The sequence below is a fragment of the Drosophila arizonae genome, chromosome 2 (assembly GCF_054131065.1).
Source record: "Drosophila arizonae isolate 15081-1271.41 chromosome 2, UAZ_ARI_1.0, whole genome shotgun sequence".
NCBI lineage: Eukaryota > Metazoa > Arthropoda > Insecta > Diptera > Drosophilidae > Drosophila > Drosophila arizonae.
In genome coordinates this window covers 25,717,237-25,740,622 of record NC_142922.1, presented here as the reverse complement: position 1 = coordinate 25,740,622, position 23,386 = coordinate 25,717,237, and the positions used below count along the sequence as shown (strand labels likewise).

Below are 23,386 nucleotides of genomic sequence, written 5' to 3'. Positions count from 1 at the left end.
TATACGCGCACATGTACGCACACACATACATATATATGAGTGCGTATGTACTGAGTTTTGTAAAATGCAATGAATCTAGAACATAAAGTATGCTGCCATATGTTGGCAATGCGCAGCATAAGCCAATCGCAGCCGAGCAACAAGCCGAGCAATCGAAAAAAACAAGACAGAATAGGCAACAATAGTCATCTTGGAGCGAGGGGAATATGGTATTCAGGGGGGATGCAAAATATGGTAGGAGGCATTAGCAGCGGGTCAACCAAATTGGTGACGTCTACAAAGCGCAAACCGAGCTGCAAAAGTAACAACAAAGTCGAAGTGAACACGGAGAGCTTGAGCCCAAACTGAAGGAGCAGCTGGGCGTGCGAGCAGCATAGCACTAGTGACAAATGAAATGCACTGTGTGGGCGCCAACTGTCAAGGGGTGTGAGCGAGAGCTTGTCGCAGAGCTTTCGGTGAGCTTTTCGCGAAATGCTTTTGTATGGTGCGTAGCCTTACGTATATTCATAATGGCGTCCACAGCCGAGACTGGCAAACAGTTTTCTGCGCGCAACGCCAAAGCAAAGTTCGTGGCAGCGCATAACAAGGCACAACTCACAGCAGCAACGCAGCGCAGACAACAACAAATTGTATAGAGAACCAGTATAATAAGGGACAAAATATTAACTCAACGACGTGGAGCTAATTGCCCAAGCAGTTACGCAGCGCATAAGTTTCAAGTGCTGCCGGCTCTTGAACGATTTGTCAATAACAAAGAATTTACGAATTCTAATTGTGTGTTTAGTGAAGCGCGGTCTTTATTTTTGCTATTCACCTCCCAAAAACTCCCGCTACTGCTTCAGTCAGTCAAAATCGTGTGCACGAATTTGTGGCGCCAGCGTTGCCCCATCGTCGCAATTATTAACTGAGCCGCAAATAGAGTCCAAAGGAAAAGAGCCGAAAAAAAACTAGGAGCACGAGCAACGACTGCGAGGCGAAACGCGTGAAATGTTTATTGTGGCAGCTGCATGGAGCTTTGCTGCTTCATGGCGACTGCTATGCATCGGGATGCTGGCGCTGGCGACGCTCCTGCCGTTGGCTATCGCCGAATCGGAGTCAGCTGCCCGTGGCCACGGCGGTCAACCTAATCATGCCGTCTTCACCAGCTCATTTCTGGTGCGCTTCCGTCGGGGCGTTGACAATGATTTTGCCCACAAGTTGGCCGACAAGTATGGCTTCGAGAATCTGGGACCGGTGAGTAATCAGTGGCCACAACACAGTACAGTGAATACTATATAGAGACACTCACACATATGTCAAATAAGTGTCGAGAACGTAAATATATCTAATTCAAATAATTGCATGTTAATGGAATATACCAAAATATTGATAACGAATGTGAGCTCTGTTCACACTCTATGCTTGTCCTTAGACAAGCTGATCAGAGTTCATCATAGGCAGAGTTTTTACGGAAATTAACAAAAACTGTATAGCATTCAGCATTCGTCTATTTCCGTCAACCAAGTCGAAGGGATCTATGCCCAAGGGAGCTGTGCGCTCGTCGAGCTTTCACTGTACTCTTTACTTATTACAAAAGCCAGTCAAGTCAGTTGGTCGTTTGCTGTGAAAAATCAATTATTTTATGTTCCGACGGCGTCGGCATGTTTTGCAGCCCAAAAGAGACAACCAGCAGCTAAAACAAGCTGCAATCGTCAAGGGCTGTTAATTATTGTGACTGCTTAAGTGGGTGTTCATGTGAGTGTGTCTGCGTATGTGTGAACGTGTATGTGTGTGTGGGTGAGTGTGGGACGCGTGCTTGGTATACAAAGCATTATAAATTCAGCTACAACTGTGGCGACCATCACCCGGCTGGCGCTCAAAAAAAATTCCATTGCATACTGTCCGGGCGCTATATTTCAAGCATTTTGTGTTGCATGTGGCAAACGGGCACAAGGCCAACAACTACGGGCAACAACTTTTCTTTAGAAGTATAACAAACCTAACATGCTGATATGTCGAACATAGCATTCACTAACAACAACAACAGCAACAACAACAATGGAAGCCATCAGAAGAATTGTGACGCGAATTGGGTAATATTTCGCCAGTCGTCTGGGATTGACAGCTATTATGTCTCTGTATGTAGTAGTTCTACTTGTTGCTTAACCTTCTGCGCTGTTATCACTGGCATCAATTGTTCGTTGCTCAAGCAGCTGCTATTTTATGTCCGAAACGCTTGCAATTATGCGGCAGGACTAGGTGCTGTAATTAGGTAGCTAACGCTTAATAACCCGATGTCAGGGTCAACAATTGCGTCAATAAAGAAATGCGAAGCAGGCGCCAAATCCAATTAGTTTATACACTCAACTTTATTTATGTAATGCTGATTTATGGGTAAATTGATATGCCGGCCTTAGCCACTTCGCGTTGCCTTTACTGTGCCCAGTTAGTTACCTGAGACACGCCCTCGTCCTGAACCTTGGCTCCGCGAGTGCTAGTTACGCTTACATTTATTACGCCGCAGGCATAGCTACAACCCGGCGATATACGAGGGCTGCCGCCATGACAACGTTAATATATTGCACAATGCAATCAGGGGGAGCACAGTATGGCACTGCATCCACGCACAGATTCCTCTCTTGATATGCGTCAATTATCAGATATTTTTAGTTAACAACAACATATATTGCGCAGCACAAGCATACATCATGATAACGTTCTAGGTAAAGTCTCATACTTCTCACATTCTCATAGTTTCTCACATTTGCAATGATGTTACTCATGATAACATTTGCCAGTTCTCAAAACTTTGCTTACAGACAGTTGTACAAAAATAGTCTTTTATTGCATTTGTATTCTAGGAAAACCTAATAGACCCAAGTGAATATTAGCAAATCAAGATTGACATTTTAAGTTATGATTTATTTATTTACCCACAATGGGCTCAATTCATCTTAAGGCACGTTGCAAATACGTCGACTTTAAATGATTTTAAACAATCCCACAGGGAATGGGAGTTCTTGAAAAAAAAAAAAATCAGAATCTAAAATTTCTGTATGTAGGCATGAACGCAATTCGTGTTCCTTATCGTTTTTTTCCCTTATCATTAATAAGATGTTCGATTTTCATGGAATTATTTATATTATAATTTATTTATTTATTTTCTTTTTTAAATATGTTTTTTTCTTATTTAGGTAGGTTCAGCTAAGTGTAACAAAATATTTAATATAGTGCGCCAAGGGAGAATCTTCCGACTAGACAATTCTAATTTTTCATTTTTTAGCTATTTTTTTATTTTTTTTAATTAAAGACTATAAATTGATTAATTTTAGAGTAGAGTAGAACCATAAATTAAAATTACATTTCATTATAACTAGTATTTCATTTAGATTATTCTCATATTTTATTTGATATTATTAAACTCTTCGAGATGGTTTTTCGGACTAAGGTTAGGCACGCTTCTTATTTTCAGCTTAATATATTTTTATACATTTAATTAATTCCGCTAGAAGCTTACATTTTCTTGATATTTTTAGCAACAGGCAGTTTCGTTGCCCATTGGATAAGGCGCTTATAATTTTCTTAGCTTCTTAGTATTAATAATTAAGAATGCATAAATGCTAGATTCGATATTTCTGAAAATGTATTTTTAGTGTTAAATGAAAGGATATAAATATTGCAAAATACGTAACAGCACGTTGCTATTATCGTTATCCCTGTGCAGGACAATATTAAATTTCTAACCAAAGTACTCAGAGTACAAAAGGTTTTCTTATTGAGCTCTTTATATGTATATATGGACGACCTTTTCGATGGGCTTAAATGTACACGGAAATTTAATTGGAAATTTGTGCCGACTGGACTTCCGCTTCGTATGCTCATACAATTCGTGCCCAATGCTTTCAGTAGATAAACAGCAAAATTCTTTCACTGTGTTTTTTTTTTTTGGCTGCGGCGAAGGTAATAAAATTGCGGCACATGTTGCCGAAAAAATCTGTTGCTCTTACGTCAAACGCTATCTGCCAACCGAAATCACACAATCTGTTCGACAAAGCAGCAATATACATATATAAAAGTATATATATGTACATTTATATATACAGAAATATATATACGTATAAAAAGGCAACTTTTCAGCGTGGGTTAGCGAGTAGGCACCGGCACACGCCTATACTTAGTCGGTTTGCTCAAATCGATATTGCGTATACGCAGCATGTGAAGTGGCGCTGGATTTTTATCAGCCATATAAGCGCAGACTGCGTTTAGGCTTTATTGCTTTCGATGTAAGAGTTCCTATCAGCAATAGGCTATTAGTTTTGACTATCAGCTATCAGCTATTAGCTACACGCTTACATATGTAAATTTCCATCTGTAATATAACTGAAAATTGAGCTTGCTTTGCGCCTACAATTTAAATATTTTGATTTTAATTAGTCAATTTCGTGCTTTGGTAAACACATATGTCCCGGGATGAGAAAGGAATCTTGACAGGGGACAACCATCGCCCACGTAGCCTGGCTCAACGCAATCATCGTAGTCGACCTTTAATTTTATGCTAGGCTGGATATTTTTGTGCCGTCTTTCGTCTGTGCTCTTTAATGACCAGAAAATTCTCAAAGTGCTGCATGGCTAACGCCTTAAAGGGATTTTTTCTTTTTCATTTTATTAATATTATTATTTTTTTTGCCTTTGTGGTGTTTAAAAGTTCTACTTAATACCTACTTTGTAGCTGCGCTGAGCCTTTGGGCATACACATTCTGCTTGTATGTGTAATAACTTATAAAGCCAACAAACCCACCTGTCGCCACTCTCACGTTCGCTGTGAGGTGCGCGGCATCAGGCGGTGTGTCGCAAATCCTTGCACAAAGCGTTAAGCTAAGATTTCTGTTTGCCAAACCAAAGCCTTGACAACAGAGGCAACAGCAGGCCAGAGGAGGAACGGGGAGTAACAATAACAACTTGCAGAACATATTTTGTTATATATAGCTATTATTTGTGGGTCAAAACATTGAATGGCTATATATGCTATATATGCTATGGGAATATGTACATTTCCTTAATTATAGCCCGAAACTATTTTTTCTCAGTAAAAAGCTGCATAAATTATTTAATATTGTAAGCAAATAATGAAATATATGCATGCAGCATAACAAATAAATTGAAATGGAATATATTATTTATTTTTCATCTCACTACTGTTAAAGGAGAATAGAAGCAATGTAAAATAAATATTTCCAAAGGGTATCATGTTATGCTTGTCTCCCCCTGTGAATATCAATGCATTCTGCTCCTTCTGCTGCTCGAATTCCTTAAACTATATTTTCAATTTAGCTGCTGTAGCTTATGCAAATGATTTGTCGTAGAATTCAATGCTCTAAATTCCACCTTAATTTATGCTTAAAGTGAGCCCTAATTACACAGTTCATTTCAATTTAGTAAAGTTTCAGCCGTAATGAGAGCAACCGCGGAGTTTGCTCGTGCAACTTTTTCCAGCATAAAAAGTTGGCGGAATGTCAGAGCTAATTAAATATGCATAGCTGCACAATGCACTCCATTTTTTATGCTTACAAAATATGCAGTACTCATTAGTTGTTTGCTCTGCATAATCTAGCTGACAAAACGTACATATCTTATGGTTATTGAAGTAGAAAGGCAACCATGGTTAACAAGGGAAATGACGCTAAGTGACGCTGCCGTATGACAGAGGCAATTTTATATAATTTATTTGGACATTTAAAAGGCATTTATCAGTTTCAGCTTGAGGTTCAATTTGTCTACTGTTTTTGTTTCATTTATTATGGAAAATGAGAAATGAGTTAACAAATTTTGCGGTCTCGCTGTCTGTTCGCTAGACTCCGCAAATTAACGGCAGAGGCATTTGCTGGCAATTTGTAACCAAAGGCAAACATATGTTGGCAAATACAAGACAAACAAAGGACTTGCACGTCGGGCAAACAGAGACGAAAGTTGTACATGCCAGGAAAAGGTTATGCTTTTACTATTAAAATGTAAGGGCCGCAGGGACAAAAAACTCTACATGCATAGCCCAAGCACACATACACACACACACACACACACACACACATGGTTCGAGAAGAATATCACGTATATGCCACGCTCATCGCCAAGTCAATATATACATACGTATATGTTTATTTTTAGGAACGCAGGCCAGCCTCAGTTTTGTCTGAGCACGCGCTATGTTCGATGCTTCATATAAATTGGACTCGAACCAGTCGAATATATCGTAGCTGTAGAAATGATATCAATATTTAAATTTGTCTAATAAAATGATAGTTTGTGGCTATATTATAATAGCTCTTTATAACATATTTTTGCAACTGAATTTCAATCATTAGAGTGACACTTACCTGAGCACTCCACACATGCACACACTCACACATACAGACACACACGTTAGAGCTCGATGCTTGTGTGTGTGCTTTGGCCCATTCAGCAGCAGTTGGTAAACTTTGATGGAAAAGCCAACTTTTGGTAAATGTTTGCCATATTCCCGTTAGTATGCCAGGTATCGCATTATTCTTGCTTTTAGTCCGCTCGCTTTACCCGTTTCGTTTCGAATTATATATGCATGGTCCTAAATGAAAACTTAATGCATTCTACTCGGCCCGAAATTAGCACTAATGCTTATTAAAAAGTTTTCGGAACACTATCCGCCAATGGCCAACAAAAGAGCAAACATTTTAAATATATATATTATATTTCAGCAAAATGAAAGCTTTCATTATGTGCAGAACTTTGTGAAAGAGCCAAGCTCTCATAAATTGTGTTATTTGATATGGCGTTGGCGGCGTTATTAATAAAAAATTAATTATAAAACTAAAAGCACTAAAGTCGGGTCTGTGCCACCAGAAGATACCCTGAACCCTTCAAGGAGCTAATACAATTATTTTTAATTTCCTACTATTATTTAATTTAATTCTTTTACAAGTGTCTGCAGTTTAATTGTTTTTGTGTTTTGCAAATTCAAGCAGAGTTCGAAATCCGATATTTTCAAATTTTACGTTCATTGCAGAGTCTTGAACAATTAATCTGAAGTCTCCAGCTCGTGCGGTACTTAAGCTATTTAAGTCTATATATTTAAGTCTATATCTACTTAGAGTCTATATTAATAATTAGTTATGAATAAATTTTGATTTCATTTGTAATTTTCGTCTATTTAAAAAAGAAAAGCGATGTATTTTAATGAATGACAGACGGACGGATGTGCTTAAATTGATCGAGCACGTAGTTGTATATTTTAAGAGGCTTGCCACGCCTCAATCTACCTCTCACATATATTTCTATAAAACACTAGACTAAGCGTGTAAAAAAAAAAAAAAAATAATAATAATTATAATAATAATATGGATTATGTTACGGTTAGAAATATTCCAAAATTAATCAATAGAAAAGTCTTCCCAGAATATTACGAAAGTTGACAGCAGCCGTTTTACTTGCATATCAATTTCGATGCACCCACACAAAGCGGGCAGGTACTAGTTTCTTTTGCTTACACCTGTTGAAGGATTCTTTTAATATTAATTATGTAAGCACTTTGCAGATATCAAAGAGCAGACGAAAAAGTTTTGATTGCCATGCGGTAAGTGAAATGTTCATAAATGAGCTTAGAGTGCTGCTTGGAAGGCCACAGAGGAAGAGAAAGTGTGAGCGAGAGAGAGAGAGTGTGAGAAAAACATTTGAAAATTAGATCAAAATAATTAAACCTAATTACCCAGCTAGAGGATGAGAGCTAGAGTGCTAGAAATAGAGAGAGAGTGAGAGAGAGAGAGAGAGAGAGAGAGAGAGAGGAGGAGTTAGAGAGAGTCAGACGGAGTTCCACTAATGCGTGGAATGCACACTGAATGGTGCGGCCACCGCTCCTGCTGCTATTGGAGGAAATCACGCATACGCAGCATGAGCCAAACAGCATGTCAATGTCAACAGTGAGCTAGATAATTATTTCACTTAATAGCGAACATGTTGTTGCTGTTGTTGCTCTGAATAGCACACGGACTTATACGATTATTATGGCCAGTCTCGACCAACTTATTTTCATGCGCGCTTCGTCACACTGTTTCTTCGAATGTATCAATCGATATCAGCTTGGCTCGGCCCAGCCTAGCTTGGCCTGGCCTTTAGCTTGGCTTCTGACCCACCAAGTGACCCAGTTGGGAAATGAGTTCCTGCTGCCTTATTAAGCAGCTGTCCATTTATTAACACTTTCGACTCGGCAATTTTAATTAAAATTCACTCCGTTGGTGCATCGTTGCTGCTAGGCAATGCCATGACAACCACTTGTTGTGACATTTAGGGCTAATTAAATGTCATGCTCAGTCGCTGTTGCAGAACACCGACTCGCTGACGGCTCATACTAGCCTGAGTGCATCCATTTAGAATTTTTCAATTATTTATAGCCAACAAAGTTTTAATGCAGCTCACGCAAGTCACCCAGTTAGCCAGTTAACTACCTTAAGCTAGGACCAACAAATCATGGCTCTGTTTACCTGGCCAGGCCAGGCCAGGCAAGGCCATGGCACCTGACACAATGACTGCCACATGCCAAAATCCTCAATCAAATCCTATTAGTCCTGACGTCTGTTTGTCTTCGCTTCGCGCGGCGTATCCTGCTGAATAATTCAACAGTTGGTGGAAATCATTTGCATTTCACTCATTTGCCGCCTGTCTATCTGTATACAGCTACATATTTATATATACACCTGTACAGCTTCAACTTTTTCTGCGTAATTTGCATGCCGTTTATTGCCGCCTGAATAGGGCTTACGCAGACGCCAATCAAATATTTTCTTCTTTTGTTTTCCATTATTTGCCACAGTTTCAGCCAAACAATGGAGCTGCTCGAGTCGCATATGCTGAAACATTTGAAATTAAATTTCAGACATTCCTTAGCACAAAAATAGCTGCCTCACACCCGCTTCATATACTTTTTGTTTATATACAATGGAAAATGAAAAGAAAATGCGCACATTGGCTATGATTAACAGAATTCAGTGTGATTTTTTAAATTGTTGAATAATTATTATATATGAAAAATTTTAAAGCCCATATTTTAAAGCCCATATATTTGTGCAATTTTTTTTATTTTTAATTTTTTTTTAACGAGATTTAAATCATCATTTTATTTTCCAGTTATTTATAACATAAGAATTACAAAAACTTTGTTAACTAGTTTTTCTTAGCAAAGCAAAAAAGAAAGATTTCGTATAGTTTTGATTGATTTAAACTTTTGTGTGACATATAAACAAAAAAGCCAAATGAAACTTTTGCATTGAGCACAACTTCTTCAAAACTTGTTAACTTTTTCATAGAACAGCAAAAAAAGTCATGTTCAAGATTTAGATTTCGTTCGATACGCAACTTTATTTAGTTTAATGTTTGAATGTCATGTCCGATCTGAAAGTCCAATAGATAGTATATATATATATACATAGATACATAGTCTATTTACCTCTATTTACATAGAGACATAGAGACATATATACATAGATACATAGATACGTAGATACACAGATACACAGATACACAGATACATAGATACATAGAGACATAGAGACATAGATACATAGATACATAGATACATAGATACATAGATACATAGATACATAGACTAAAACTTCGTTCAGCCGCTCCATAGTTGCTATACGAAGCACTATTATCAGCTTACATGGAACCCGTGCGTATCTATCGATTGTGTATGTATGTATGTGTGTATATGTGTGATGTGTGTGCATCATTATAGCAAACACTTGTTATGTGCATGGCAGTAGTCATTTGCTCAAGTGCTACCAGAAATATAGTTGGCTACTGATAAAGCGACACGAACCGATAAGGCATGGCTAACGATGGCAGTGGAAGAGCCTGTCACACAGTTGAGCCAACGGCATAAATTTGACAAATGGATTTCACTTTAGTTATCACACATAGATGCCTTGAGATAGGGCTTAAGCCTAATGTGCACTGAAAATGAACGAATGATTGCACTGCAGACGAGCTATCAAGAAAATGTGTTGCCTACTTTTCAGCTGAAGTTGTTGAATGCGGAAATTTAAATGGAAATCGAAAATCGAAATGTAAAATCTATTTATGGCAAATATTAGTTTCTTTGTTCCACTCACAATAGAATGGAATTTGGAATTGATTGGAAAACACATTTCATTGCTCACATCGGAACGATGCGCACTGTGAAAACTAATGAACTGTTCTATCAGCTCAAATATATGTACATACAAAAGCCCTTGCATAATGTTGTCGACTTTAAGCCTTTGTTGCTGCGTGGTTTAAGCCCGCAGCTTACCAAAGAACAACCACCTGCCAGGCCTGACTGCCCGCAGGGCAATCAAAAACATACATGAAACGGGATGTATGCACACAAAGATGCGTGTGGGTGTGTGCGGCACTGTTTGCATTCAACAAGAATGCAGCTGTTGCTTATTGCTGCTATTGTCGTTGTTGTTGTCATTGTTGTTTGTTGTTTGTGAACATTCTGTTGTTTTCAGCTCTCTCGTCAGTGCATTCACTTTCCGCGCTGAGCTAAAATCCATAAATTTGTGACGCTGACATAGTTTGAAGGATGATGTGCCACATGCCACATGCCACTCGCCACGTCCACATAGATATCACAGCGCTGCTGTCACCGCCCACACTGCGGCTGTCTTCCGCTTCTCTAGCTCGCCTCAGCCTTTGTCCTTTCCCTGCTAGTGGCATATACAAATAACCACAGTGCAACAAGTGGCGCGAATAATCATATGTATTTCACTCGCATTTTTGTTATGAACTACGATTAACATAAGCTATTACCGACGCCATTTTGGCAATCGACGCGTTTACTTGCCACCACACAATACACAGAAAATAATCACCCACTCGTGGTGCTGGCAGTTTGTCAAATGTTGCTAAATGCGCGTGGGTGTTGTTTCGGCTTAAGTATCTCACACGGCGCTTTGCCTTGGGGTCGATAGCGGGCAAGGAGGTGCCACATGCCACATGCCACAAGTCACATGAAGTGTCTGCTCGCCCAGCCTGACTTTGCTTTGGCCTGTGCTGCTGTCTGCTCGGCTGTTCGGCTGCTCAGCTGCTTGGCTGCTTGGCTGCTGTCCGCGTTATCACCCGCTGTGACACATTATTTTCATAATACGTTGTGTACTACATGTATACACACACACGCACACACTGCTCCATAGAGACAATGACAACACTGAGAGCTAGCTTTGTGTGCTGTGCGCTGTGTGTGGCTATTTTTGTTTTGCTCAATCCACTCAAAGCTCAGGCATCAAGTTTATTTATTTGGTTTATTATATTTTGTTATTTTGCTTTTCCATTTTGTCGCTGCCATATGCTTCATATATTAGGAGTAATGCAAAAATTATACAGACTTTCTAAAAATATGCGCTCAATTTAGCCGCGAATGGCTGCTGGGATTAGTGAGCTGGCCTTATTAATTTATATGGGTCCGCACATCGGGCGCCCCACGCACACTGTATTCATTATTATCTATCGATGGCTCTGGCCAACAGCTCGCCGCCAGTTAATTTCAATGGCAAGCGGGCAACAGTTAACAGCTGGCCAGCTGTTACAGTCTCCTGCGTACTTCGCGCACAAATTATCAGGGCATAAAAATAGACAAGCCCTCATAATCATCAGCCCTTCAACCCTCCATCCGGCCAATGGCTCTCAATGATGATGAACTGATGGCGCACAGTTGGCTCAATTTTCTTCTTCGCAAAAATAAAACTGAATGCCTGTTCCTGCTTCTTTTTGTCTCGAACATCCCTAGATAGCAGCTCTGTTGATAAGGAAAAATTCATGAATAATAATTTATTGCAAAAGCCGTTTAGTTTCTGATAAATATAAACTTCATTTCATGCCTAAATTGTGCTTTGTGTTTAAATAAAAACAAATCGATTTTAATGACGTTCATCGCAATATTTTTGGAATATATTGTAAATTAAAACAGGGTAAGCCTTCGAGCGATTTTCACTGCTTTGATTACATATATATATTGAGGCTTAGTTCGACGAGGATGTATTTTTATCAGAATATCATATTTCTTCCTTGCGCTCACAGCGGGACATGGCCTGGGCATTTTATTGTTGACAGCGGGCGATTTGCATTATGCTCATTGTCTTTAATTCAATTTTATTTTAGTTGAATTCAATAGAAATCTGGGTGGAGTGTATTTATAAACTTTTGTGGGGCTTCTGATGAGTGGGCTGAGCGACGTCAACAGAATGATAGCCTTCGTCAACCACAAGCCTTTTGTAATTTGTATGTAAGGCCGCAGGGTGTTTTGAGGCATTGCCCAGCCTAGGTCCACGTTGCATACACACTGACAGCTGCTCAGGCTGCAAGGCGAGTGTTTCAAACTTTTCTCTTTACAAAGGGAGAAGGCTAAAGATGGCCCAGCTACATCTTTGAGGCAAGCCTATGCATTCTAAGCGTATTATGTGTAAAAATAAACGAAAATCAAAAAATACGCGTGGGCAGTCGCAACAGCTGTTGACTATCAAAGTAATTATTCGTCCGCGCATTAGTTAAGCCGTTTATCAGCCCCAAGGAAGCGAGGATGCGCCCCTCAGGCGGCAGTTAATTATTGGCAATCTGTGGGAGTAAAGGAAACGGACGGACACGAGCTTCCCAACAGCTGGCCAAGTTGTGTGAAACTTATAAAACAGTCGAAAAGTCTAAGCAAGAAAACTTTTACTCTCGAGCTGCGTGACTCAGGGCTGAATCACGAGCAACTGCGTGCCGTGGCATCGCCCAGGGACGTGACTTATGTGAGGTTGTCTATCATATCAGTGCAATAAACCTACTACATACTATTATATCATTTCATATATACTATTTATATATATTCTTAAATTTAAACTCTCTCTTAGACTATGAATATTTGAAATTAAACTGTTTTCAAAACTTTTTTCTACTTGCTCGTTATAATATTTCTGAAGAAAATTAATTCTCAGAATATTCCAGTCTTTTGCAAGCTCATAATAAACTTTTTTGGAGATATTTTTGTATGAAATTTTATACAAGTGAATTGTAGGCTTTTATTACATTGATGCGTGTAAATTGTCGGTTCATCTGGGCGTTGTTATTCAGCAAAGAATACAATTTTGGGGGAGCTGAATCGGTCGCATTGGGGACTTGGGAATAGTTACTGCGAGGGCCGGGCACATGTGAGTAATGCGCGTAACTCGATATGCTGTTTATTGGAATTACATTGAGGGAAAATGGAAAATAACTGCTGGAACTAGAGCAGGCTGCCAGCCAAGGCAAGCCAAGGCGAAGGAAGCCTAGCAGGCGGGCAGGAAGGGAACGCTGTAAACTCTCAATTTACTAAAGCTCGGCCAAGGCCGAGGGCTAATATACGTAATAAAGCTAATGATGTTGTTGTTAATGCTGCTGATGGGGCAGATGAAGATGATGCCCATGACTAGCAATTTCAAACGCAATTATGGGCTCTCGTGCTTGCCAACTTTATGTATGTGCGTGCACCTACATATTGGGATGTCGGCGGCTGGGGAATGGCCAACTGAAGTCAATTATGGCTCAGAACTGGCTGGCGTAGAACAAGAAAGGAATTAATGTGTTAAGCTCAATTAAAGTTGGAGTCTGGCACGCATCCACTAATGAAATAATATTCCTCTCTGATATTGCAGCTGGTCGGCGCTGATGGACATGAGTATCACTTCAAGCACAAGACATTACCGCACGCTCGTTCGCGGCGCAGCCTGATGCACACGCGTGTCCTCAAGAGTCATCCCTCGGTGAGTATAACTGTAAACTTAAAGACAGCTGTAGATGTGGCTGTAGCTGTAGCTGAAGCCAAGTCCCTGGCACCCACTTCCTTGCATAAATGTCAGAGTTCAGTTTGCCGCTTCAGTGCTTCCGCTGGCAAGTTGGCAATCAGTTGGCAAATTGCGTTCTCGACAGTCCAAGTTGCACCACCTCAACCACAATCACGTTGATTGCATTGCAGTCGGGTGAGCGGTGTATCTAGCTGGCCGCTACGTGACAGTGGGCCACTCTCGATAATTACGATTCAAAATGCAACAGGCAGGCAGCCAGCTGCTAAACAATACGCATAATGCCACATAAGAGAATTATGCAGATTCGTTATATTTGTTCAGTTTGCTCGTTGCTCGCCTGTCAGCCCAATCAGCAGTCCACGGCCGGAACCCGAATGCCCAATATGTACGAAATTAGCATTACCGACGGACACGTACACGTACGCTTACACAAGGTCGACCCGTGAATGTGTCCATGTGCGAGGGGCTTATGCAAGCCGTTGACAGCAGGCATCTCGATATTGATACATTCCCCTTGAAATCTTTCCTCAGGTGCTCACGGCCGTTCAACAGGCGGGCTTTAGACGCGAGAAGCGTGGTCTGCGACCGGCAATTCCTGCAATTCATGGACTGCACTACGCAGCTACGCTGGGCGAACCGAATACCGTTGATGTGGAGCCGACGGATCCGTACTTTCCCCTGCAATGGTATCTGAAAAACACCGGACAGAACGGCGGCAAGGTGCGATTGGATCTGAATGTACAGGCTGCCTGGGCTCAGGGCATTACGGGCAAGAACGTGACCACGGCCATCATGGATGACGGTAGGTGGCATGCATGAATAAGCTGTGTCGATATGATTCCAAATTGTTTTATTTTTATCCTCTATACAGGCGTGGACTACATGCATCCGGATCTGAAATTCAATTATGTAAGTAATTGCGAACCGTCGTAAATAACCAACTCAAAAGCCAGCAGCGTCAAACGCATTGCTGTGCGTGTGTATGTGTGAGTGTGTGTGTGTGTATGCGTGTGAGTTGATGGCTTTCAAAATTATATTTGCACAGTGCTATGGTCAAATGAACGCAACGATTGACGTTTATTCAACTGCACACAGCTTCGCAGAATCGAGTTAATCCACAGATGCAATTCAAATCAAGATGCGAACTTTATTGAAATTCCGTTTTGATTGGTTTTTATTTATAGTAAAAGTTTGATTATAAATGAAAATGATTTACCATTTATACGCACCGAAGCAATTTAAATAACATAATCAGTTCCCGCATTTCGTGATTTCCCATTTGCATACTGATGACCTTTTTATATATCAGGTTTTGGTTTTTGATTTTTTTTGTGGAAGCTGTAATATTACAAATGTGATAATCTGGCAGTTATTTTAATTTAATGTTAATATGCTAGTTTATCATTTCTGAATTTAATTATAGTACTCTAATTTGAATTTAAAAAAGCATTTCGCAATTTCCAATTTGCATGTTGATGACTTATTTAAATTGTAGTTTTTGTTGTTTTATTGTTATTATTATTATTATTATTTTTTTTAATGTAATATCCAAAAATTGCTGGACTGACAACCTTAAAATATTACGATTAAAAAAAAATATATATATTATCAACAAAACCAACAAAAACTACAATTTAAATAAGTCACCAAAATTCAGTTATTATTATAATTGATTGTCAGTATGTTATTCCGAATTTAATTAAATACTTTAATTTGTTTTTGAAATGATAAACTAACATATGCATACGCAAATTATTGCTAAAATTTAAAATATATCACGAAATAATTTAAAGCTTAGTGGAGTTAAGATTTCCTCTTTAAATATACAAATATATATCCTATTTAAAAGAGCCTGTCATATCAAATAATTTAATATAAACTTCTTATGACTATGCTATCAGACTTTAGACCTGACTTTAAGATTTCATGTAACTTATTCTCAGCTATACCAAATAGCATCATTTGGGTAATTAACTCACTTTTGCTGTCGTTGCTTTTCAATAAAGGCTTAACTCGATTTAATAGCATCTAAATACAACACCTGTCCTAAAACCCACCTCCCACAGCACTCAGCAAAGCAGCCAATAATTAATTGTGCAGGCCTTTATCCCTTGCTTACGTCACTGCACGGAAAGAGCCATGGTCTAACTAATCCCTTTCCTATTGCTCTCGTTGCTCGGCATAATGATATCAGATTAAAACCCGATAGTGTTGTCTCAACTATCTGGCGTATACAGCAGTTGTTGGTGTCATACTAGCCGCATTGGGTATAATTAAAGCAGAACGGCTCCCAGAATCAAAGTAACAGAACAAGGGTAAAAAAAAAAAAATAAATAAAAATATTTATTCTGTTTACATTATTCTGAGAGTTGGGATTTGAAAAAAAAAAAAAAAAAATGTAATGTGTACTTTATTAGATAATATCGAAGTGCAAAATAAGTGGGCAGTCAAAAAAATAAAGCACTATCTATAATTGTTCTGAAAATATATGAAATGGAATCATCGAAACTAAGTATATTTTTTTTCTGACTATTTTTTACTTATTTGCCATTTTTCATATATAAACGCCCCTATGTACATTACGTATACTTTTGGGACTGCCCTCGCTTGGCATGTGCATGATTGAAGTGCTCTGCAAATATTACTGCAAATTGTTATTAGCATTAATGGGCAGCTTTGGTCGGCAGATTATGCGTGATGAGACACCAAAATGCACTTAAAACTGACGCAATGCCGACTATTTGACGCAGTTACTGCGTATATCTCTCTATTAATGGCTCTACGTGTGGAGCACCACCCAGCCATTTGTTCACCCACTTGCTCACCCACTTTATTCGCTGTACTTTCACTTGCAGAATGCCGAGGCGAGCTACGACTTTAGCAGCAATGATGCATTCCCCTATCCGCGGTACACAGACGACTGGTTTAACAGGTAAGTCGCGGCACAGCCTAAGCGCCTTTGGGGGCTTATGCTCATAAGCATCTCTGGCAGTGGCGAAGTGGAGCGGGCTTAATAGCCCGGCAGTAAGAGCCGATGGGAAAGTACTTTGAGTTACTGCCTTGGCATTTGGAATTTCAATTGTGTAAAGTAAGCAGCTGTGCCGAAGAACGAAATACGAAACAATTCGCAAAGTTTTGCTCTTTCAGTTTTGTAATTTTTTTTAAAGTTTGTTTTCACTTTTACTTTGGAGCCAAAAATAAAAAGGCAATTTGCAAGGTTTCCGTTAATTGCCTGCTTTGTTATGATTTCCTACTGCGCATTTCGTTATTCCTCTGGCTTTCCGGTGTGCGACAGCCGTTGATATTTGAAGGTTCTTCACGGAAGGTCCTATTTGTTTTAGCTGCTTCGTGCTTATCGCATTCATTGTAAGCATCCGAAAGAGGTGCGCAGGCAAATGCCACGTATTTCACAAATATAGTTATAAAATGGTCATTCTGAAGGTCCTCACCCTCTTTCTCTCTCTCTCTCACACTCTCTCTTTTATTCCATCCTTCATTTCTGCAGTCATGGCACTCGGTGTGCTGGCGAAGTGGCTGCTGCCAGAGATAATGGAATTTGCGGCGTGGGTGTTGCTTATGACAGCAAAATCGCAGGTAAGTGGATTTGCCACGTAGTAAATAAGGAGAATGGGAGGGCGACGAGGAGCAGTCATGAATTTGCCAAGTCAAGCCAAGCCAATCCAAATATTCAAGTCAAGTGTTAAAGTATTGCATCACGTATACGCGCTGTGTGACAAATATTCCACTGCATTCTGCATTAATTGCAATATATATATATACATATATATGCTATATCTAATTGAAGCAAAGTATGAGACTCGGGAGACCAGAGCACCACAAGTGGGCACATAAATCGGCTCGAATCTTATCTGTCGTTTTTATAGCACAAGTGGGAAAAATCATGCGAAAAATCGGGAATATTTGATAATCGCACACATTGCGTGCTGTTATTTTTATTTATTTCTTTTTTTTACGATTGCCATAAAGTGTCAAGTGAAAGTAAAAAAGAATAAATAGCGAGCGCTAGCAACAGTTGGGCGGCATTTATATAGATGACCATAAATGTTGATTTATAATTGCGAGCATTAAGATTAATGGATACTCTGCAGGCATACGCATGCTGGACCAGCCCTATATGACGGACCTAATCGAAGCCAACTCAATGGGACATGAGCCGCACAAAATCCACATATACAGTGCCTCCTGGGGTCCCACAGATGATGGCAAGACGGTGGATGGGCCGCGCAATGCCACCATGCGCGCCATTGTCCAGGGTGTGAATGAGGTAATGCAATACGATATACGATATACTCTATTCGCTGCTCGAAATCTTAAGCATCGTTAATTTCTGGCCACCCTGCAGGGCCGAAATGGCCTGGGCAACATCTATGTCTGGGCGTCTGGCGATGGCGGCGAGGAGGATGACTGCAACTGCGATGGCTATGCCGCCTCCATGTGGACAATTTCCATTAACAGCGCCATCAACGATGGCCAGAATGCGCACTACGATGAAAGCTGCAGCTCGACGCTGGCATCGACGTTCAGCAATGGTGCCAAGGATCCAAACACTGGGGTCGCCACCACCGACCTATACGGCAAGTGCACCACGACCCATTCGGGCACCAGCGCCGCGGCACCTGAGGCAGCTGGCGTCTTTGCATTGGCATTGGAAGCGAAGTGAGTATTGGGAGGTGCGGTCGAGTTTCTTACATCAATTTATGCAAATCTCAATTCCCATTTGGCCAACAGCCCTCAGCTCACTTGGCGCGACATACAGCATCTGACTGTGCTGACATCGAAACGCAATTCCCTTTTCGATGCCAAGAACCGATTCTACTGGACAATGAACGGCGTCGGGCTGGAGTTCAATCACCTCTTTGGGTTCGGTGTGCTCGATGCGGGCGCCATGGTGACCCTGGCGAAGCAGTGGCACTCGGTGCCAGCACGCTATCACTGCGAGGCGGGCGAGATTAACAAGCCACAGTAAGTGCACACACATTGTTGTTGTTGTTGTCTGAGTTTTGGGTGTGTGCTAAGCCAAGGCTACTCATATGTAGGCCAATCATAATGGGTCGCTCGCTGTTTTGGGAAATCAAAACTGATGCGTGCAAGGGCACCGATACGGAAGTGAACTACTTGGAGCACGTGCAGGCAGTCATCACGGCAAATGCATCGCGACGCGGCGACCTGGAGCTCTTCCTCACCTCCCCTATGGGCACCAAGTAAGTGTTAGTTGAAAACTCAAATCGAACGAGTTTATCCTTCATTTCGCGTGCTAGATCCATGATTCTGTCGCGACGCGCTAACGATGATGATCATCGCGATGGCTTCACCAAATGGCCCTTCATGACCACCCACTCCTGGGGCGAGTATCCACAAGGCGTATGGAAATTGGAAGTATGTTAACTGCTGTTACAGATAGCTGAAGGTCATTGCCTGTAATTGCTCTCGCTTGCTTTCCAGGCACGCTTCAATTCGGCTCAGACGCGACTTGGCCATCTGGTGGAGTGGTCGCTGGTGCTGCATGGCACGAAGGAGGCCCCTTATCGCACCCTGAAGCCATCCTCGCCGCACTCGAAGCTGGCCATCGTTAAGAAGGCGCACGAAGACAAGAAGATGAAGTAAGCGCTGTACGTGACATCTGCGACGTCGTCCATTAGTCAACCTGGCTTTTATCATTCAGTTTAGTATGAAGTGCAAGAATGTGTAGGCTGTGTTTCTTTTTATTTGAAATGGGATTGATTGAACACAATCTTTGATTTAATAGAGCTGTAAATGCGAGTCTCTACAACTTTTAGTTGAAACATCAACTGAGCTAAAAGTTCAGTTTGGTTGCAATTTTATGAAATTCTGTTTGATGCCCTGAGAATTTCTCCTCTGAGTTTCCAGTAATATGAATTGTAATGGAGTTGTTCAAGCGCACATTTTTTTTTAGTCAACTACAAAGTTTACTTAAATAATAAAAAACACAAATTTTGAAGGAAACCAAGAAACCAAATTAGTTGAATCGTAGCAAAAGATAAAACCGTAGTATCTATCAAACATAAGCAGAAAGAATCATTTGAAACAGGTATAGCATACGTGTATTTCATTAGTTATTTCATTAGTGAGCAACAGAGCGAGGGAATCATTGAACAATACACACAACTATCTTCTTAAATAATGGAAATGTCTTGTAAATGTACTATATCTAACGATGTGTATACATATATACCTTATCTGTAACTGTGTCCTATGCTCTTAGACTCTTAATTACGATATATACAAAATATGAAAGGAAAACTATTCTCATTTCTCTATACAATATGAACATCAAATGTTAATGTTGATCTTGAAAGAAAAGGAAGTCAGTCCAAGCTGCACACCGCTTCCAGTAAAATCTCTCTATAAGAATAATCTATCTATTATTTATGAGTATATATAAATATATCTGTAATTGTAATTTCCAATGTATTTATTGTATGCATATAACTTGCAGACGAAGTTTTTTTCTCAGTTTCTTTCGGGGGCCAAAAAATAATAAAAACGAGCATGCAAATGATTTGAGTTATAATTTTGATAAAACAAAAATAAATATATAAAAGGAGTGTGTTATTTATAAACGAGGAATATAAATATTAATGATAAATAGAAAGTACAATTGCAGAACATTGAATGTGTAACAGCAGAGATTGACGTGTTTAGTGTAAAGCAACTAAATTTATAAATGGCATTGTTAAAGTTCATGGGCTAAAGTGCAAAGGAATGATATATATATATAAATTATATATGTATACCAACATATATACATATATATATATACGTATTTAAATATATGCAGAACATGTGTAATTATTATCCCAGAGCGATGTTAACGCTTGACAAAACGTAAACAGTGACATAAATATTATACATCAATAACAAATATATATACATATATACATATACATGCAACAAGACAGTGTCTATATAGAGAACTAATATATATACATATAAATGTATAAAATAAAATATACACACACCTATATATATATATATAAACCTATATATATATCATCGGATAAATAACTTATATTGATGTGAAGTTATATTGAATGTTGTAGATACTATGAATACACACAGAATAACCACATAAATGAAAATGCAAATCAAAAAAACAAAAAACCGATCTAGTATATATACGACATATGTTTAACTGAACCTAACACAGAACAGATAGATCTTCGAGCAGTATTATTATTTGCCATTGAAAGTTTGTTTGTTACTCATTAAATATCATTATTATTGGCTTTTTCGATTCTCCAGCAACGGTTAAGCAAACCAAATCTATTTAATTTTGTAAATAAAAGTTGGAAAACGGCCAAACCGGATTTTTAATACTTTACATGCCAATAGCCAGAAATTTCAGTTGTGAATGATGTGCATAAGCATATATGGCCAATGTTCAATGCGAGAGAGAAAACTTGAAGCTTTCGACGAGCTTTTTCCAACAGCTGCGACCCAAACCCGCCTGCGAAAATCTACACAAATATTCAAACTGGAAGCTGTCAGCTTTGCTTTTGATGAGTTGTCCAACACTGTCCAGAAAATTCTACAAAAGCTTTTTCATTTGTTGCGCTCGCCACTATTAGGTATACAGTTTTACTATCATAAATCCATATGTATGAGGTATTCACAGTTTTAGCGGGCTACCTTAGCGAGATGCAGCTGCATTTTAATTAATTGGGGTTCAATATTACGAATATATGTATATAAGATGGAATTAGTATTGACATTAAATATGGAATGAAAATTATTTTTATAGTTATACATGTATTGTTGATTGCATGCATACCTATTAATATATGTTTCTTATATTCGGGCAATAATTATTGAGCTAGGATTCGATTTGTAATCATTAGTTATGATCGATAGCTCCAACGAATATGCCTGATAAAAATAGTCAATAATAATTTGCATGCCTTTTATTTCCTTTATTATATCATTCATTGAGTAGGTAGAATAGTATCCATTGTTATTAAATATATTTTAACATGTTTTTCGATGATTGAAGAAGTTGTGATAATAGCATTTCCCGCTAACATTTAATATTACTGTTAAAATTTTCCGTATTTGTTTGCCAAAATATAAGGAAAAAACACTTTATTCGGCATTTCACTATAAAAAAAAAATGCCAGGGGAAGTTAACAAGGAATTTGAAAGCAACAAAAAGTTAGCAAAGGAAAGGAATTCCTTATTAATTATTATCAAAATTCTTGCATAATTCGCGTTAGTTTTGTAGATTAAAATTTAGAGGCACTTTAATGGCTTACAGCTCAATTTATATAATATATGTGTAAATTCGCGTATCGCAAGGGACTAGCAAAAGTTTTCGTTTCAGGAAATGTTTATTAACTATAAATTGCGCAGCGCTAAAGGCGCCGAGCCGCGCATCGGAAGGAAGGAAATGAGCAAACATCGGACGCACCCACAAAAACAAATAAAAATGCGCCATACGCAAAACTCTGAAAATGGTGAGGTAGGCGTTACTGTTGTTGTTGCTATTGTTGTTGTTGTTGTTGTTTTTGGTGCTGTTGCTGATGTATTGAGTATAAGGCAGGCTGCGCGTTCATAAATCATTTGCCTGCGGGCCTATGATAAATTGTCATACTAATTGTTTTTAGCGTTCAAGACAGACAGGCAGCGGCGTCTTGAAGTGAGGGGGCTGGCTTTCGGTTTATGTAGCCCACGTCAATGTCGTTGGCCATGGCAATGGCTAAGCTGATGATGATGACGACGACGATGACGTTCGGCAGCCAAATGCAGCCTGGGGCTGGCATAATTTTAGGCTCTCGCCTTTAAATGCCAAATTAGAAAACAAAACGAATTTGCCACTCATTTACTTTGGACCTGTCAAATTTCGCATATCATCTGAGGCCTCCTATTTTCGGCACTTGCACAATTTGAGTTTTCGGCCAAGGAATTTTCGCTTAGGCCCAAAATAGTGCGCAATATTCGGCCAGTTGCAGTTGCCATCAATCATCAATCACTCTGGGCGAGTTGCTTGTCCATTGCTTATGCAAAATGATTTGCGAGCACTTGAAATGGAGTTACTCGAGCAGTTAGTTTGCTAGTGCAGGCAAACATGTTAATAATTTGGCAAGAAGTAACAAGTTTATGATTTATGACATTTTAATAATGACAGCCAACTCGGGCCGGGTCAGATGGGGCGACAGCAAATGGGAGCAGCAACAGGTTTGTTGTCAAGTTTCTTGTGGCCGGCTCTTCGTTGTTTGTTGTTGCTTTTAAATAAATTTGTGTGTTTTACGCTCATTTGGTGATGACCAGGGAGACAGCGAGAAAGAGAGAGAGAGAGTGAGAGAATGAGAATGAGAGAGAGTGAGAGGGGGGAGCTTGACTTTGGACATTTCTGTAAGCGGCGAGTATTTGACACTTTAATGAACTGCCTGGGGTCGCGTGTGTCGCAGTCGCCCCTGCCGCGACCCCCGCGCGCGGTTCATTAATATTAATGCTTCATTTTGGCCAGTTTTCGCCATGACAAAATTGGGCTAGCGCACTTTAACCTGCGCCATCGACACGGACACACACACACACACACACAC

The 23,386-nt window shown here is 39.6% G+C and overlaps 1 protein-coding gene across 1 annotated transcript; it reads left to right on the top strand.

The window, feature by feature from the left end:
- Positions 1-510: 510 nt before the first annotated feature.
- On the top strand, positions 511-20,247 carry amon (prohormone processing protease amontillado). The gene is made up of 12 exons (XM_018000101.2): positions 511-1,233; positions 13,656-13,763; positions 14,337-14,607; positions 14,677-14,714; positions 16,661-16,737; positions 17,311-17,399; positions 17,915-18,090; positions 18,169-18,482; positions 18,555-18,788; positions 18,863-19,027; positions 19,085-19,202; positions 19,269-20,247. Exons 1-12 carry the CDS (start codon positions 988-990, stop codon positions 19,428-19,430), a joined length of 1,998 nt encoding a protein of 665 aa, XP_017855590.1. The 5' UTR covers positions 511-987; the 3' UTR covers positions 19,431-20,247.
- The last annotated feature ends 3,139 nt before the right edge of the window (positions 20,248-23,386 follow it).

Excerpts from the sequence above, each read along its gene's own strand:
- amon (XM_018000101.2), top strand. The coding sequence starts at position 988 with ATGTTTATTGTGGCAGCTGCATGGAGCTTTGCTGCTTCATGGCGACTG. Across the intron at positions 14,715-16,660 it reads CGGATCTGAAATTCAATTAT|AATGCCGAGGCGAGCTACGA; the intron begins GTAAGTAATTGC and ends TTTCACTTGCAG. Across the intron at positions 19,028-19,084 it reads ACCTCCCCTATGGGCACCAA|ATCCATGATTCTGTCGCGAC; the intron begins GTAAGTGTTAGT and ends TTCGCGTGCTAG.